At 39.8% G+C, this 18,322-nt stretch overlaps 1 protein-coding gene across 3 annotated transcripts in view; it reads left to right on the top strand.

Annotated features, from left to right (window-relative positions):
- The window catches only part of AP2B1 (adaptor related protein complex 2 subunit beta 1), a 1,330,026-nt gene that overhangs the window by 44,956 nt on the left and 1,266,748 nt on the right, over positions 1 to 18,322 (top strand). For all 3 annotated transcript variants that reach the window (XM_044063279.1, XM_044063277.1, XM_044063278.1), the window contains exon 4: positions 7,706 to 7,841. In XM_044063279.1, the coding sequence (XP_043919214.1) occupies positions 7,706 to 7,841 (136 nt within the window). The remainder of the gene's footprint in view (positions 1 to 7,705; positions 7,842 to 18,322) is intronic.

Genomic DNA, 18,322 nt, shown 5'->3' with positions numbered 1-18,322 from the left:
TAGTTATGTACTCACCATAACTTCAGATGTTTGGGATCCATCTCGCCTACATTCCTAATACCCACCCTCCTTCCCCCGGCCTTGGAGATCAGAAGAGATTGAACGGTTTTGAGTTCTACTGTTTTATCTTGTTTCATCTGACGATGTTATATAAGCAGTGCGTGCATGTGTGCATGTATGCGGACAAACTAGATCTGGGGGACTGGTAGTGGTGCATCCTGGGATTTAGTAAGCTCAGCCAATAAGAGACTTCGCTCTTTGGCATAAGCGTGCCGAGTCGGAGCCGTGGGATCGGCTCCGAACCCATCAGTCAGAATGTAGGCGAGATGGATCCCAAACATCTGCAGTTATGGTGAGTACATAACTAAAAGATGTCTAATGCAAACATCTTGCATACTGTTGGTAAACGCACTGCTCCTATCTTGAAAAACAGTGCAAATTGCGATATCTCTTAGTTGACAATGGACATACTGACACTTAAGACTTCTGTAAGAAAATCTGTGGCATTTTCTGCAGACTCCCACCCCCTTCTATGGTACTGGCCTAAATGTTTTTGTAAGCAGTGGTAACCGTACATGTCACTGCAGTTACTCCTGTAAATGGCTTTAATACTTTGAGAGTCTTTACTGAAGGTGCTAGCTACAGAGGCTGAAGCTTTGGCTAGCAGTATTTGAGTCGGTGTTTTCCCCAACATAGTGTCATGCTTGTAATCACTAGTGCTTCCTTTCTGCGTATTTTTCATTTCGTGCCAGTGTATGTAGTAGCTTCTCCAAGATATTAGGCTTGGCACCCACCTCCAAAGACCTTCTAGGTGTAAGTGTATTTTAAGTTTACGCCCATCTGTAGTCTTTGCGGATGGCTTAACTTTCCAAGATAGCATTCTGTATCAAACTGTTTTCATTGGCCATTAAGATGATTCTGCCACCTTCCTTGAGCAGAAAAACTAAAGGAATTAACCATGTACCACACATTCAAACTAAATGGAATCCAGTATGAGGTATTATACTTAAAGAATATATGATTCTGCCCCTGTCTCAGTGCCTCCAGGAATGTACCATTTTTTTTTTCCTAGGCATATGATTCTAGAGTACCACTGATCATGTCTCTCAGCTATGCTTTATTTTGTAGAGCATTCCTGATTTCCCCTGCATTTATTGCCCTGTCCATTGTAAAATGTTTGATCTTATTGGTAAATCATTCAGGATTGAAGTTGTTGAATAATGTCAGTCATTAGAGTTTCACAAGTTCTTATGGTTTAGAAAATGCATGCTGATTCAAAAAAGTATTAACTGTTTAAGTGCATTATAGTAATTACATGTTCTGTTTTTGGGCCTTTGTCCATCCATTACTTTTGCCTTTGTTCAAAGATGCATGTCACGGATTCATCAGCAGATATGATAGAGCATTAATTGATTAAACTGTGTCCCAGTAATCACATATTGTTTTGGAACTACAAGAGTGCTTTCCATGAGGTATTGCTTATATAACAACAAAGATAAAAAATAATTTGCATTGAATGATTAAGATAGCATGGGTTTCCGGACACATTTCATATTTCAGTTCTTAGTTTTCTTATTTGCATTTTTAGAACCACGTATTTAAAAGGTGGTAAAATTGTTATAACATTCTCTAAAGTGTACATTTGAACACATGCCAGTGAGTCTGCTTGCTAATCTATTTACCTATTTATTCACTGATTATTTGATTTTGTGTGTGTGTGTGTGTGTGTGTGTGTAAGCAGGTTCAAGGAACCTTTTGGTTATGGTGCAGACTTAAGTAGTTATGTAGACAATAAAAGAAAAGTCAGCACACTGCAAAATTAAAAGGCAGTTTGGCAGTAGATTAACAAGACCAGTAAACTTTTCAAGAAGTAATAAATCATGTCAACATGCACCAATTTAAGGCAGTATCACATACAAAAAAAAGTATATAATGTGCAAAAACGTCTTCAAACTACATTGCATTTAGTGTACAGTACTGTGCTAGGAAACAAAATATTGTCATGCAAGTACAGTCTCTATTTGGAAACATTTTATATTTTTTATTGCTCTCTTTATCTGTAGACCAAATGCTCTTATACTGGGTGACCTGTGCTTTCAGTGAGATATCAAAGCTTCCAGATCCCTAGAGAGGCTAATCCTCTCTCTCTTTCTTTCTCCCCTGCACTCCCACATGCCTGAAACAGTCTTGCAAATATTCCCTTCTAAACTGGCTTCTTACTGGACCCCATCATGGCTTCTCCAGGTTATACATCTTTTTCTGCAGCCTGACTACCATTGCTGCCAACTTGTTAGCAAATGGTATACAGGTCTTTGGTATTGCCATTAACTTTTAGATCTTTTGTGCAGAATCACAGCTTCTTTTTATTATGTGAACCAGCATGTGCTTTTGGTCATGTCACTTCCTTGGTTAACTGCAGCACCGTACTTGTGCACTAAGGGTAATAAGGGTAAGTTTTGTCCCACCCTAACCAAAGGGATAAGACATGCACCATCTGCATGGCTATCATCCAACATAAAAAAATAGATGCTAGCAAGTCAACGTAAAATAATTCTAAGATTTTGAGCATAACTTGCAGCTAGGCACAGTATTACACTACTCAAAATCTGTGCAAGAAGGCACGAAGTAGATCCAACTACAACACTCTTGAAGTTTTGATATGATTACTGTAAAGCCCACAGGGCTCTGGAGAGTGTAGAAATGTTGAGACAATGGTCCACATTGAAGTTAACTGAACATATTGGATTCCAATGTGCTTTTGCCACTACCAACCACTCAGCAACAGAAGTACACCCAGAGGATTATCTTGTGATTTTTATTTCTGTTTCATTTTAAGCCATTGAGCATTCAAGAAGTCGGTGTATGGCTTAGGAAGATAATCTGCTATGCTTTTGGTGACTGGCAGATTTCTAGCTTCTTTTTTACCTTTATTGCTGTGCTTTTTCAGTATATCCGTAACAAATCACTGTCCTCTCGTGTTTTCTGTCACTTATGAAAATCTGCCATATTAGTCCCTCCTCAAATGAGGGATGTCTCAGCTGCTTACTGACTTCTGTCCTGTCTCCATTCTGTGTCTCATTCTAGAGAGGTCTATTTCTTCCTTGTTTTCATCTTACCTAAGTGCATATGGCCTTATTAATAAACATAAATATGGCTGTAGGAAGGGCCACAGCACTTGCTTTCTTCCACACAAGCAGCATAATGTTGAAGATTGACATTGTAAATTAACTGTATATGTGAGAATTCCACATTAGCATAGGTAATGAAACTGTGAATAAAAATATTATACAAGACTTTGACTAAAATCTTAGTTTTGGGCCAGATGTAATGTGTATTAAATGCATTCTTAAGTAAACTAATAAGAACTGAAGGATTTGGCAGGCAGGGTATTGAGTAAGTGTACCTTGCTAGTGGTTTTCACAATATGTAATGTACTTGAGGCGGGTATTTATTTAAATTTAATTTTAATTTACCAGGTAATGTCTGACTGGGCACGAGACCCATTTTCAGTGGAGACCCGGGGAGAAAAGCTCCTGACATACAGTAGATAAAAATTTAACATTACTAAACAAAATTTACAAATGAGCAAATAATAATGTATACACTATACAATGTACATCCGATATAGTAATCTAATTCTGAATATTGACAAAAAATAGTACAGTTTGAGATGTATAAATAGTAGTAAGAACAGTATGTTTCAGCTTGTCTAAATAAAGAAATACAGTTTTCAAAAGTTGATGTAAATGTACGCATGGGTATGGAGTAAATAAAGCAGTTAGTCAAATTTAAAAAATGTATATATGGGTATGGAATGAATAAAGCAGTTAGTCAAATTTAAAAAAATAGTTAAATTAACTGAAGTAGTCTTTGGTGACTTGTTCACCAGCCTCTAAAAAGTCTTTGACAATATACAGTACCCCATGTTTTCCAAATGGATATTATGCTACTAACTTGCCTCCGTCTTTCTATTGATTGCTAAAGAGCTACCTGTCAAATGAGCATTATTTGTATTAAAATAAAATGGTAATAATACTAAGCACTTTTATAACCTAGAATATGCAGTCCTTGGCATTCCCCTAGGAGGACGCATTTATTCACTAATTGCATAAATCCTCCTGCGTTCCTTCCCAGTATTTTGAACTTACCCAGGGAGTTAAACAAGCTATGCATTGTGACATTACTGTAAATTTTAAGAAAATAGTGTCACCGATTTTTATCCCACATACCTGACTTTTAGCTATAACCGCTCCCTATTGAAATCCCTGCACTTGAAATGCTGAGTGCTGACATGCTGAAAAGAGTGAATCTCTGAGATAATCTCCTTAAAACTTATTTTTGCAGGAGGGTCAAGCCCCCCCCCCCCTCCACCCCTCCTATGGGGCGCTAGACCCCTTCTCAGAATTTATGTATACCAACTCCAAGATCACCATACCTCGGAGAAAATGGAATATTCTGAGAAATAGCATTTCAGACTTCGGCCATTCAATCTTCGTATTTCTGGACTCGCTCTAGTAGGTCCTGAAGTTTCAAATGGTTACCAGCTATAACTTCTCCCTAGGGTTCTTGTTCTCTCAGTAATTTTTTACTCTGTCATCTATCCAGGGGTCTTGTATTAGTAACCCAGTTGAAATGCTATTTGTTTTTTGGCTTGATCCTCAATTAACTTTCTTTTGTGTATTTAGACAACATCCCTGACAAACTCAGGGATATTCTAAGAATGTGCCATAACATTTTCCATAACTATCATAACCAAAATAATCTTGTTACCAGTGATAAAAGTATGGTTTGCCAGTGATTAGCAGTGCAAGATGTAAACACCACAGTATTTATGCTTAAGGATGATGGAATGCTGCCAGTCATTTAATGGACGGACATTGCCTGTTTTCTGATTTAATTATGGGTTTTTAAACATTGTCCAACAATAATCTCTTGATAAAGGACCAAACCCTTCATTGGTAGTAATAAGCACATCCACCTGCTGTCATCTGACAATGATGTTGCCTAGTATCTTCCAGACTGTTTGTTTCATAAAGGTTTGCTACTTTTGTGGGCATAGTCTGGAATTCCTTCTCACTCTCTGAGAGAAGTATAACTTCACATTAACAGTTTGTCTTGTCTTACAGCATGTTATATGTTAAAAGTGCAATGATGTAGGTTACTAAGCTTCCTTTTTGTTAACCAGCACTTGTAAGTGGGCTGATGCCAGCGTGCAGTTCTGTCTCTGCCCTGAATACATGATAGGTAACTTTGATGTTCAGTGAAAATGTGTGTGTCTGTGTATATGTGTGTCTGTGTATATGTGTGTCTGTGTATATGTGTGTCTGTGTATATGTGTGTCTGTGTATGTGTGTCTGTGTATGTGTGTGTGTGTGTGTGTGTGTGTGTGTGTATATATATGTATGTGTGTATGTGTGTGTGTGTGTGTGTGTGTGTGTGTGTATGTATGTATATATATATATATATATATATATAATATGTGTGTGTGTGTAGCAAATCTGTATCTGGAACACTAGTTACAGGAAAGGTAGGAAACAGGCTTACAGTTTTTTTTTTTTTTTTTTTTACAGAAAAGTAGCAAAAACAGTAGTGAAAGCAATTCACATGCAGTGCAAGTTGGCACACTTGAGTATGTAGCTATATTAGACTAAACCCAGGTTAAAAAATGCAATTAAATTAAAAAGGACTAAAAGCAAGTGAGTTTATTCGGTAGAATGTGGTAAGGAGATGGGGCTGGAGATGGGGCTGGGGGAGTGTCCCAGATCAAATCTACAGTGGGGTGGGCATCTGCAAAAGCCACCAAATTTAAACTACAAGCCAAAAATAGGGAGGGTGGGTGGGACAAAACAGTTTCAACAGAGATCTAAGCAACAACTAACAGTACAAACTCAAAAACCAAAAAATATACTCAGTTCTGTATATTTGCAGATAGATTGGAAAGCAATCTCTCAGAACACAGGTTCCAGCAATTAAATGCAGGCTGTTACTAACAGGTCTAATTTTATGCAAGTGATCCTTGAGTTAGATAACACACAAGCTGTAAAAATCAGTTATACCAATTAAAGACACGGCAGAAAATAGGGGTGGGGTGGGGAAAACAGTTTCAACAGGTGTGTGTGTGTGTGTGTGTGTGTGTGTGTGTGTGTGTGTGTGTGTGTGTATATATATATATATATATATATATATATATATATATATATATATATATATATAGAGAGAGAGAGAGGTGTATGTATGTATATAATAGAGAGAGAGAAATGTATATAGATATATGTATAGCTATCTACTTTATATATATATATATATATATATATATATATATATATATATCATTGTGTGTGTGTGCATATATATATATATATATATATATATATATATATATATATATATATATATATATATATATATATATATATATATAGAGAGAGAGATGTATGTATATAATATATAGAGAGAGAGATGTATGTATATAATATATAGAGAGAGAGATGTATGTAGATATCTTGTGTGTGTGTATGTATATGTGTGTGTATGTATGTATGTATATATATATATATATATATATATATATATATATATATATATATGAGAGGGAGAGATGTATATAGATATATGTATAGCTATCTGATATATATAATATATATATATATATATATATATATATGTGTATGTATATATATATGTGTGTGTGTGTATGTGTGTGTGTGTGTGTGTGTGTGTGTGTGTGTGTGTATGTATGTATATATATATATATATATATATATATATATATATATATATATATATATATATATATATATAGGTGTTTGCGTATAATTATAAATATGTGAATCTGTTATTGTAGTGTAATTTTTCATCAGTATTCTTTGCATTCCCCATCTGTATTGTTCAGATTGTCTGCCTTTCATTTTTTGTCTTTAATTTGTAATTGGAATATAGTATTAGGTCACCCCTGTCCATGTGGCATTTGCCAGTTACCAGGACAGCTGTACCTTGTAGCAATCCTGGATGGTGAACATTTGCCACAGTAGGGTACAGGTGTATTAATAAGAAACATTCTTTGAAACCTACTGTCCTTTGCTAATACAGCTGCATTGTCCCTTTCCCCATTATTAAATTCCCTGGAGATTACTACATTTAAGCTAATTTGGGTATGGTGGTTGGAACTTCACCAACCCCTTTTCAAAACCATGAAAGACATAACCATTGAAAGGTGTGGACTTGTATTTGTGTCTTGGGTCAATACAGCACAAATCCACCACACAGCTTTCTGTAGCATGCTGTATTATGATTTCTTCAGTGCATCTATATGTGCAGCTGGATCTTCTTTGTTCTTCCTTTAGTATTGTGTTTCTGTCTGTTAACTATGACTTTGTTTTCTGTACTCTAAAGCAAATCTGTTATGCCTGACATTACCAATTTTAACAGTACACAGAATGTGTAAAAGATCAGATTGTCTTACTGTCCAAAATTTAGTGTAAAGAAAAAAATATATATTTTTTTTCATTACTAACTTTGTCTTAATCTGTATTTATAATTATTGTAATTATAGCAAAGCAAAAATCTTACTGGGTAATTTGAGAAAAAAGACATACTTAATTCTGAAATATCTGTAGGACCTAGTGAAGTTAAGAATGCATTTGGTTAGTGTATGAAAGAATTCTGCCTGTGATGATAAATAATGCACTTTACATTCCTTCTGCAGCTCTCTCTTCCCTGATGTTGTGAACTGTATGCAGACAGATAACCTAGAACTGAAGAAGCTTGTGTACCTCTATTTGATGAACTATGCAAAAAGCCAACCGGATATGGCAATCATGGCAGTGAACAGCTTTGTGAAGGTAACACTGCAGCTTTAACTACATGACTTGGAAGGAAAATTGTGTTTAGTACAGTGCTTGTTAACAAAACCACAGTATGTTTGTTTTGTTTTTTTGCCCCTGTCATCTAGCTGTCTCTAAGCAGCTATCGTGAACCCACTGATTTTTCTCTTTACCCACAGCCTTGCATTGTTGGTTTATAGTCCATCTTTGTGTAGAACTAACCATGGTGTTTTTATTCTAGGCAGTTTTAAAATGTTCCTCTGGAGTTTGTATGCTAATCACAGCACTTGTATTTACCAGGCTGGGGATGGTGATCCATTACTGGTGCTAAGCAGAAATTCCTTCAGATTCCAAGAGCAGAATAAGTTATTTCTTAAACTTATTTCACTGAATTGCACTTCTGTAACTCTCTCTTATAATTGTCCTGTACAGTTAATCTACTAAATTTTGCACTGTTAAAGCTTTTTTACTATTTCACTGCATTTATGTACTGTTTTATACTGTTTTAACTGTATTTCTCATTGCCAGATACTGTTTCATTACTCTAATTGCATGTTTACTGAATTACTTAACTGTAAACTGCTTTTTCATACTGAGAGTTGTATTTTCTGTTTGTGAGTGCTCTATCTGTGCAATTTTTTTTTGAGGTTTCTGTGTTTTAGTCCGGTATCACGTAACTGATTTTGTTTGCCGTTAAAAGCATTCTCTAGCGTCTCCTTGCTCCTTTATCTGTTTAAAAAACTTTCATTTAGTGGCTACAGCTTGTAGCTGTAATAGTTTCCCACCCTCCGTCCCTATTATTGTATTGTTCTTATACTTGGTGGCTTTGCAGTTGCCCGCCCATACTGTATATTTGATCTGGGACATTCCTCCCAGTCTAGTGTCATTAGTTCATTCTACCCAATAGCTAGAGAACATTTGAGATGGTCGACCCACTTAGATTCTTAACCTTGAATTATCTTCTGTTTCAGCTTTCTCCTTTTCCACTTTACTAAAAAAAAAAAAAAAAAAAAAAAAAATCTAAGCTTGTTTCCCCCCTTTCCTGTAACTAGTCTAGTCCAGATACAGATTTGCTGTATCCATGACTGTAAGTTCCTGAGCCCCCCCCCAAGCCTTTCTGTGTTGTAGGGAAGCCTTCTAGCTTATGAGTGGGAGTGATAAGCACTAGGTACCCTGTCTACCACTCTGGCCCAAATATATTGGCTTATTGGCCTTTTGGGCAGTTTCTTCCATCTCTTTTAACGTTCTGGCTTTAAATCCTGCATTTTGTGCTTGTTCCCCCCCTTTCTTGTAGCTAGTCTAGTCCAGATACAGATTTGCTGTGTCGAAGGCTTGGGGGGCTCAGAAGCTTAAAACAGTCTTATCTACCACAAGAGGAGTGGTTCCTGGCCCAGAAATTTTAGATTATTGTCCGTTTGGACAATTTTCCATATCTTTCAACTTTCTGGTTTAAAAGCCTGCATTTCCGCTAGTTTTCTGCCTATCCTGTAACTAATCTAGTCCAGATACAGACTTGCTGTATCCAGGACTGTTTGTAAGCTTCTGAGCGGTGCCAGAATCTGCTCTTCAGTTTCTCCCTTAGATCTTCTAGTTCTCTCCTCTCCTGCAGTTATACTAGCTTATTAGTCTAGCACTTTACCAGACTTCTTGTAGCAATTATTGTAGCATGCAAAAGTGCTACCAGCACTAAACATTCTACAAGGAAAGCGATCCAGTACTTATCAGTTCCCACCCCTCCAGGCATGTCTAAAGGTCTGTTCCCTGTGCTTTCTCCTATTAAGCTGGTGAACTTGGGCATGCTGAGGCAATGCCTCATTTACACCCGACAACCTTCTCCTGTTTCTTTCCAACATTCAGACTTGCGAAAGATGCACTTGTATATCCAAATTGGAAGCCACACACTCTACAGCCAAGACCGGAATAGCTGGTCAAGAGGAGAAGGTCAACACTTGCACCACACCACACGGAACACACAGCCCTCCAGAACGCACACCAGCACTGCCTTCACATAAAAACACAAACCATACACCCACCTTTGTGGAAGCTCTCAATAAAAATCTACCCAAGCAGCAGAGACCTCCAAGGAAGAAACGTACTCAACACTAATCACAAGACACGCAACTTCCCTAAACAGTGTGCCACTCAACCAAAGCCCCTAAGACAAAACAGCATGCCCAACACACTAGTCATAGGTGACTCAATAGTGAAGCACACTGATGTCCCACTCACTAGTTTGAATAAGGAGAAGGTAACAGTCAAGCTGCCTGTTAGGTGCCAGGGTCCACCACATAATGCACGCACTCCGGTCCCTCAGCAACAGGTAGAAATATGACTGTGTCATTGTACATGCGGGTGTGAATGACCTGAGAAGTACCTCCCTGGACTACATGAAAGGAGACATGAAGGAGTTCTCGGATTATGTAGCCCAGGCTGGTATGACCATAGCCCTGAGCAGCATCCTACCATCAGCCAGAATAATACCACAGTGCAAGCAGAAAATGATTGACTTCAACAATTGGCAAAGATTCTGCTGTCATTCTAAGGTGATCCAGTATCTGTCTGCCTGGGAAGACATGATTGACAGACCTCGATGCTTTGCCAGAGATGGCATAGATCCGTCACCCATGGGCTTCCTGGTACTGGCCAAGGCTCTTGCTAATATAGTGCCTTTTTTAGTTAGTGTTCCAAAGACCAAATTAGCACTGTAACAGCTACAAACAAATGCAATCTGAGGGTCATGCTTCTCAATGCTAGAAGTTTAAATCTCAAAATGCACTCACTTGAAACACTCCTTAAAATGGAAAACATCGACATTTGTGTTGTAACAGAGACCTGGTTCAAGGCATCAGAAAGCACCCCTGCACTACAGGATATAACCCATTCCACACTTTTCGGCCCCAGAACTTGGACTGAAGCTCCAAAGGCAGTGGTGTTTCCATATGCATAAAGATGCTCACATCTCCAGACAGGTAGCCCAACATAACCCATCAGAGATACTTCAGGTGCAGCTAACGTTGGCTAAGAAAGCGATTTCAGGTCGTAGCCTGCTGTAGGTCTCCAACCATGTCCCAAGACTCGCACTCCATGTTCCTAAGCACCCTGGAGAATATTAGTTCAACCTCACTTTCTCTTACTAGGCGACTTCAACTACCCCACCATTAACTGGGTAAACCTACTCTTGTACCAATATACTTGCCCAACGTTTCCTGGAGTTCATTCATTCCAGTGCCCTGCACCAGCTCGTTCTTACCCCCACTAGAGGTAGCAACATCCTTGACTTGGTCATTACTAACATGGGTGAGCGTTGCTCTCCACCAGTAGTCCGCTCCTCCCTGGTTAGATCCTACCACAAATTAATCACCTTGGAAATCCCCCCCCCTCCCCCCCGCAAAGGTAACCACCATGAAAAACTTCTCCAAAGCTAACTTTGGGCTCCTAAAAACAGAGGTGGCTAACTTCACGGCACCCATGCAAATGGAGAATAGTTGCATGACCGCAGAATCATACCCCAGTGCACTGTATGAACACGTACACAAATGCATGGATCTCGCCATACCCAATAGAACCAAGACGCTTTCCTCCAAAAAAAGAAAGCCAATTTGGTGGTCCCCTGCCATAAACTCCACAATAGAAGAAGGAAACTGATGCGGAATAAGGTGAAGTCCCATGAGTGGAAACACTCCCTTATCAGCCTCAACAAAAAGTTGAGATACCTCATCAAATCCTCTAAAGCTAGCTCTGAAAATAGAATTGAAACAGATAATAAAGACAATCACAATGCCTTCTATAATTATGTAAAGAATCTCCACGGCAATACCCAGATTTGCTCTGAGCTACTGCACAATGGTACCTCCTGTACCGAGCCAACAGATGTGGCCAGTATACTGGCAAACAGATTCTATGCCAACTTTACCCCCCCCCCCCAAGGACCAATCACAATACCAGTAGGTTGCCAAGCACCCTGTATTACTGCTGTACAGGTTAAAATAGCACTGTCTAAGGCCAAGAATACAGCTTCTATGGGACATGACAATATCCTTGGTTGTGTTCTACATGAAGTACAGAGTGAACTGGCACCTCATCTATGTAACCTGTTCAGTCACAGCCTCACCTCAGGCTTTGTCCCTACCCAATTGCACACTGCTACAGTCATCTCTCTCCACAAAGGAGGAGTGACTACAGACCTTGGGAACTATCACCCCGTTAGCCTGAATAGTCTTATGTACAAAGCTATGGAACGCATCATCATGGACCTAATAAACAAGGATCTAGGGAATCTCCAAACTCTGGATTCCACACAGTTTGATTTTGTAAAGGGTAGATCATGCCTGCAGCCTGCTCAACTTGGTTGACTTGAGTCCATCACCAGAGCTGTGGATGAAGGCAAGGTGGTTCATACAGCCTACCTTGATATGGCCAAGGCTTTTGATACCATTCCCCACTCAGGAATCATAGAAACACTCACTAAGCTTGGCATCAACCCCTGCATCACTAGGTGGGTTGCAAACTGGCTCTCATAACCCACAGTGTGAAAATAGCTGACTCCAAGTCAGACTGCCGATTAGTCACGAGTGGAGTCCAACAGGGTTTGGTCTAGTGGCACAAGCTGAGTTCTGGGTTCTGCATCAGACCATTGAACCTGCTGACCAACATCAACTCTTTTATAGAAAGAGCTTACTAAAACTTTGTTCAGAGTTTGTTTTAAAGCAGATACTGTATAACGCCTTGTCCCACCTCTGCAAGTCTGTAACTGTTAGACTTTTCAGACATTCTTATCAACAGCACTGACTCGTATTGTCAAGACCATTGTAGTTTATACATTTGGTGGTGCCTCCATATTTTCCCCCATTTTTTTCCACAGTAGAGGTCTGTCTCGCATTTTATTTAAAACCCAACATTCCCAGCAGACTATCTCTACCATTCTGACATCTGTTTACAATATACCTAGCTTATTCACATCACCATATTTTAATGTGGGAGCAATTGTAACTAGTTTCTCTAGCATTTCAAAACTCTGATCATGTTCACAGTTTGCATCTTGTGCCAATGGCTCTCTTAGATGTACAGTTATCTCCACCACATTAGGTTGTAACTTTACAAGTTACAGCATCATTCACTGTAACACCTGATAATCTGCTGTTCTTGACATTTGTGCAGTTACTTAAATTTTTAATGGATCACATTTCAGACCTCCTGACACTGGAATACAACTCGTGTGTTTCTGACTTGCCACTCTGAAATTATGCTATATTGACCTGTTCATCAGCTGTACAAGTGTTTTGTCTTGCTCTTGTGTCTAACCTACACTTATTTTCTGTCTTGCCAGTAGCATGGTGTAATGTGATGAAGTCCTGACTGTGGCCTGGGCAACTAGAGTTCTGTTAATGGCTGGAGTGATTGGGGTGTTGATAAGGAAACTAATAGGCATGCCTATCCTGGGGGAGGGTGTGTGCTTTGGCCAATACAGTGTTCATTCCCTGGTCGAATCGGGGACATACAGGGGATCTTTTCCTAAAGGGTTAATATGCAGGAGACATTGACTGAGTTGCTATGGAGGTGGAATGATGCACCAGCTTGTCCCCATTGCATATCTGCCCACTTGACTTTAACAGTCATATATGAGGGAGAGAATTTGGGGCTTAAAGAGCAAAAACACTCCTCTGCAGTGGAATGGTACTATACCAGGAGCCTCAGTCTGCTCACCAGCCCAAAGCATGGGTTATAGTAAGTCAGCGGGGATGGAGGAAAAGTAGTGTCCCATAGACTTGGTGAATGAGGAGAGGCCCTTTTGGCAGCTTATGAACAGCTGTGAGGAGAAAGAGAAAAAATTAATATGTCATCTATTTTGTTTTACAAGACCTTATAAGGCTTTAATTGCTTGGGCTTTCTTGGGAACCCCTATAGTGCTGGCAAAATACCAAGTAGAAGTTTTAAGGATTCTGTACTTTCACATGTGCATACTTTTTCTTCTAACATTACTTGCCAGCATCACTGGTTTGCATCTAGTGCTGAACAAAAATTGCATTCTTGAGACAACTTCTTCAGCTGTAAGCAGTGGCTAATGCTGTCTCTGGTTATCACTTTACTGTTGCGGTCAATGCAAGTATTCAAATTAGTGACTGTACTCTTTGCCTGTTCTTTTGACTCTGCTTGCATCTTTTTGCCATGTGCTTCAGGTCCACTTTTTTAAAGTTTGAAAATCATTGCTACTTTTTCCAAGAGCATAAATAACTGGCACAGTGCCAGTTTGTTTGTATGGGATATTCTTCTGACAAACTTCCTAAGCCTGTAAACTGAAGAAACTTTGCACTTTACCTGAGATGTGTAACTCTGATTTGAACCCATACACTTTTTCACTGTAGGTACTATATTGTTTTCTCAGTCCTAACTTCTCACAAATTTAAAGTATTAGGAGATCTCTTCGGTGCAGGTGTTAAGTTTTTATTGTGGTGCTGATGTCACATTTCTTTCCTAATAGTGCCACTCAGTGGCTAGAGTAGGTTGTGAATGTGCAGACAGTTCTGTGTTGAGTGCCAAGTTGACTCAAATCTTTAAAAGTATTTTTTAATAAAATATTACTATCTATAACTGCCCCTAGTTTAAATTCCACATTCTGTCCATTTAACTCTTAGCATTTCTTTCTGGCAGTCAGTCTTGTGCACCTATTTCATTTTCTCTGATGCATTTTCAGATTTCACAATATCACATTTTTTCGCTTCAGCAATATTAGCAAAGTTATTTTTAATATTTTATGAAATTCAATTTCAGCACACTTGTTTTGTCTGTGCACACTTAAAAATGCTTTCTGGCACAAATTACATGTAATTGATTAAAACTGGACATTGTCTCCTTTCATGTTTATAGCCACGCTTACTAGAAACCTCAGATTGCAGCAGTGCATTATTTTCTGTAACCTCCACATTGGATGCCTAATGCCATTCTCTTTCAGACCTGTCATTTTTACAGTATTTTATGTTACACCCCCCCCCCCCAATCGGTTATTGCTTTCATGTATGCAGTAGTAATATCACTTGCTATGAGTATCTTTACAGCATTTGATAAGGTCCGCTCTATTTTACTTAATACTGACAGTGTTTTGTTTTCTTCAGCTAAGTATTGTGCATCCTGTAGTCCATATAGGACAATGTGCCTTTTGTAAACAAGAAACATAGTAAATGGCAAGTTCTTTCATGGTTTTCAGTAATCCTTAACTTATCTGTTTTAAAAGCTGTTTTCTTCCTGTCTTCATCAAGATAAGAAAAAGAAAGTATTTCTTTCTCAGCAGTATTCAGGTGTGCTGCATGCTGAATATTTTCAGATTTTTCAACTGTTCCACGTGCAGTGAGAAGTAAATTCAGATTTCTGGATCCAAACATTTTTCACCTGTATTTTATTCATATAGCACAAATATTCCAGGGGAATGTAACTAAGCCACATTTCTGTAGTAAATTGCAATTCTTTGTCTTAACACAAACTCTTAGCAATTGTACATTTGCAACAATGAAGGAAGGAGTACTTTAATATTGACAGATATTTCACCCACTCTGACACCATGTCATGTTAGGAGTCAGATAACACATAGACAAAAAATATATGGTCCTGAGCTCCGTAAAGTCTGTCTAACAACTGAATTGAGTAGAACTTCTTTGTAAACATAACATGATGCAAATGACCAATTCTGCTTAATTAGCATTTAAAGGTATACCCCCCCCCCTGCATTTACCAATAATAGTGGTGGTTCTGTCCATTTTTCTTTAGTTTGAATCATTCATGTCAGGAGTTCATAGGTTCATAGGTAGATACTAGGCTATCTGCCCTAGGGCATTTTATAAGCCTAGCCAGAGTGTATTTGGCTTCCGCCTCCCTATTAGATTAGCCTACTGTACCTCTGTAAAGTAGGTCACAGAAGGTACCCTTTTAAGATTAGTTTACTGTGCCTCTGTCTAGCAGGGACACAGGAGAGATCCCAGGGGTGAATTTGCGATTTCCCATCCACGCGTCCAAATTTCGCTTCAAGAGGGTCAGCGAGGGGCTATGTCTTACATGAATTGGGATTCTATTCCAGAGTGAGGGGAGCCTCTGGGAAATCTGTCCCTCCAGCATGTCCTATTTATTTTTGTGCTGAGGTTTAGGTCCCTGGAGCGTGTAGCTCTAAGGGACTTGGATTTTTTGAGGTGGAGCATGTCCATTAATTCTGGGTTTGACATGGCTTTGTATGTCAGGCATAGATCGCCTCTGAGTAGGCGGTAAGCAACTGAGTAGAGCTGGAGTTTCTTTAGTCGAGCTGCATAGGACATCTGTTTGTAGCCCATGATCCTCTTGGTGAGGTACTTTTGGGGTCTCTCCAGTTGCTGCAGGTGTCATGTAAGGTAGATCCCAAAAGGTGCATTGTATTCAATTATGGGCCTGATGAGTGACTAGTAGAGGGGCACAATGACCTCTCTTGATCTAGATGCGAACCCTTTTGTGATAAGGTGGGCTATATAGAAGGTCTTTCTAACCACTTTGGCAACGTGATTATCAAAGGAGAGATTACTATCTACGTTGGTCCCCAAATCTCCAATTACTACTTCCGTACTTAATGGATTACCACCTATGTGGTAATTTGTGGGCACCTTGTTTTTCCCAAAGGGGATGACTATGCACTTTTTAGCGTTTAGCTTGAGGCCGTGGCTCTGGCACCAAGCATCCGTCTCTGTGAGACCCTTTTGGAGGATGCTTGTGTCAGCTGGAGATTCGATTATGGCCCCCAGTTTGCAGTCATCTGCGAACTTTGTCAGCCATAATCCCCCTGTGTTAGCCTGAACCTCGGAGAAGTATATACCGAACAAGAGAGGTCCCAGAACTGAGCCCTGTGGTATGCCACTTGTAACTGGTTTGGATTCTGACATGGAACCTGCGATTCTGACCATGTGGGTTCTATCTCTGAGCCAGTTTGCAACCCATCTTGTGATATAGGGGTTGATATTTAAGCTGGTAAGCTTATTTATGATGCCCGAGTGGGGTATTGTGTCGAAGGCTTTTGCGAGGTCCAGGTAGGTTGTGTGGACTACCTTGCCCTCATCTATGGCTTTGGTAACTGTTTCAAAGAAATCAACTAGATTTAAGAGGCAAGATCTGCCCTTAAAGCTGAATTGGGTAGTGTCCAGTGTTTGGAGGCTTCCAATGTCTTTGTTTATGAGTTCCATGATAATACGCTCCATAGCTTTACAGACCAGACTAGTCAGGCTTATGGGGCGATAGTTTCTGGGGTCCGTTGTGGCACCACCTTTGTGGAGTGGGACCACTGTAGCTGTACGCCATTCTTTGGGTACATATCCTGTAGTAAGGCTAAGTTTGAACAGTGACTTGATGTGAGGGTTCAGTTCTTCTTGGAGCTCGTGTAAAACTCAGCCTGGGACAACGTCCGGTCCCATAGATGCTGTGTTTTTTTGCTTTGGAGAGGGCAGCTTTCACCTGTGCATCTGTGATGTCAGGGAGATTACATTCAGTTGGGATAGGCATTTGCTCCTTTGGGTGGGGGGGGGGAGAAGTTTTGCGCTGAATCTGTCTGCCAGGATGTTGGCTATGTCTGTAGGTTCGGTATATTTTGTACTGTTATGCAACAATTCAGAGCATATCTGGGAGTTTCCGCCCATGTTTCTGACATAACTAAAGAAGGCCTTGTGATTTATCTTTAGTGTCTAGGGCAATTTTTCTTTCGAAACTGGCCTTTGATGATTTTATGAGGGATCAAAGTTTCTTGCTAATACTGATCAGAGATCCCTTCCCTTTTTGGGATTTTGCTCTGTCGTGTAGTAGCTTCCTCCTTCTGTTGTGTAGCTTATTTATGGCCGGGGTCCACCAGGCCGGTCTCCTGTTTTTGGAGGAGTGAGTCTTGGTTTTATTTGGGATAGCACGATCCATGCATTCCTGCAGGTGCTCATAGAATGCATTTGTAAAGGATTCTAAGATTGGGCTGTATTATCCTCTGGCCCAGGGGCTTTGAAGGATTCCACCTCAGTCTTGAGAAGTGCAAAGTTGGCTTTGGAGAAATTCTTTACAGTGATTTCCTTGGCTGGGGGTGGGGACGGGATATGGATCTCCAGGGAAATTTGTTTATGGTCTGATCTTGCCAATGAGGGGTTTACCTCTGGTGTGGAACATAGAGTACCCATGTTGGTGATTACCAGGTCCAATATGTTCCCTCTTGTGGGAGTGGTGACCAGTTGTTCCATTGCGTGAGTTTATAAATTCAAGGAACCGTTGGGCGAGGGTGTTTGGGCTTGAGTAGTTTTCCCAGTCAATGTTTGGGTAGTTGAAGTCACCCAATAACATAGTGTTTGGAGAGACCTTCATATTCTCCAGTGTTCTCCGGAATGCCAAGTGGGGTTCCTGTAATAGGGAGGGTGTTCTGTAGCAGGCTACAAACTGAAAGGCAGTTTTGCCCGCTGTTAGTTGCACGTGGATGGTTTCCGATGCTTCGTGCAGTGCCACTAACCTGGAGGTGTTGGTATCTT

This window comes from Protopterus annectens, chromosome 2.part1 (genome assembly GCF_019279795.1).
Source record: "Protopterus annectens isolate FY-2018-M chromosome 2.part1, PAN1.0, whole genome shotgun sequence".
Classification (NCBI taxonomy): Eukaryota; Metazoa; Chordata; order Ceratodontiformes; family Protopteridae; genus Protopterus; species Protopterus annectens.
The sequence above is the reverse complement of the archived record's forward strand: the minus strand, read 5'-3'. Positions and strand labels throughout refer to the sequence as shown.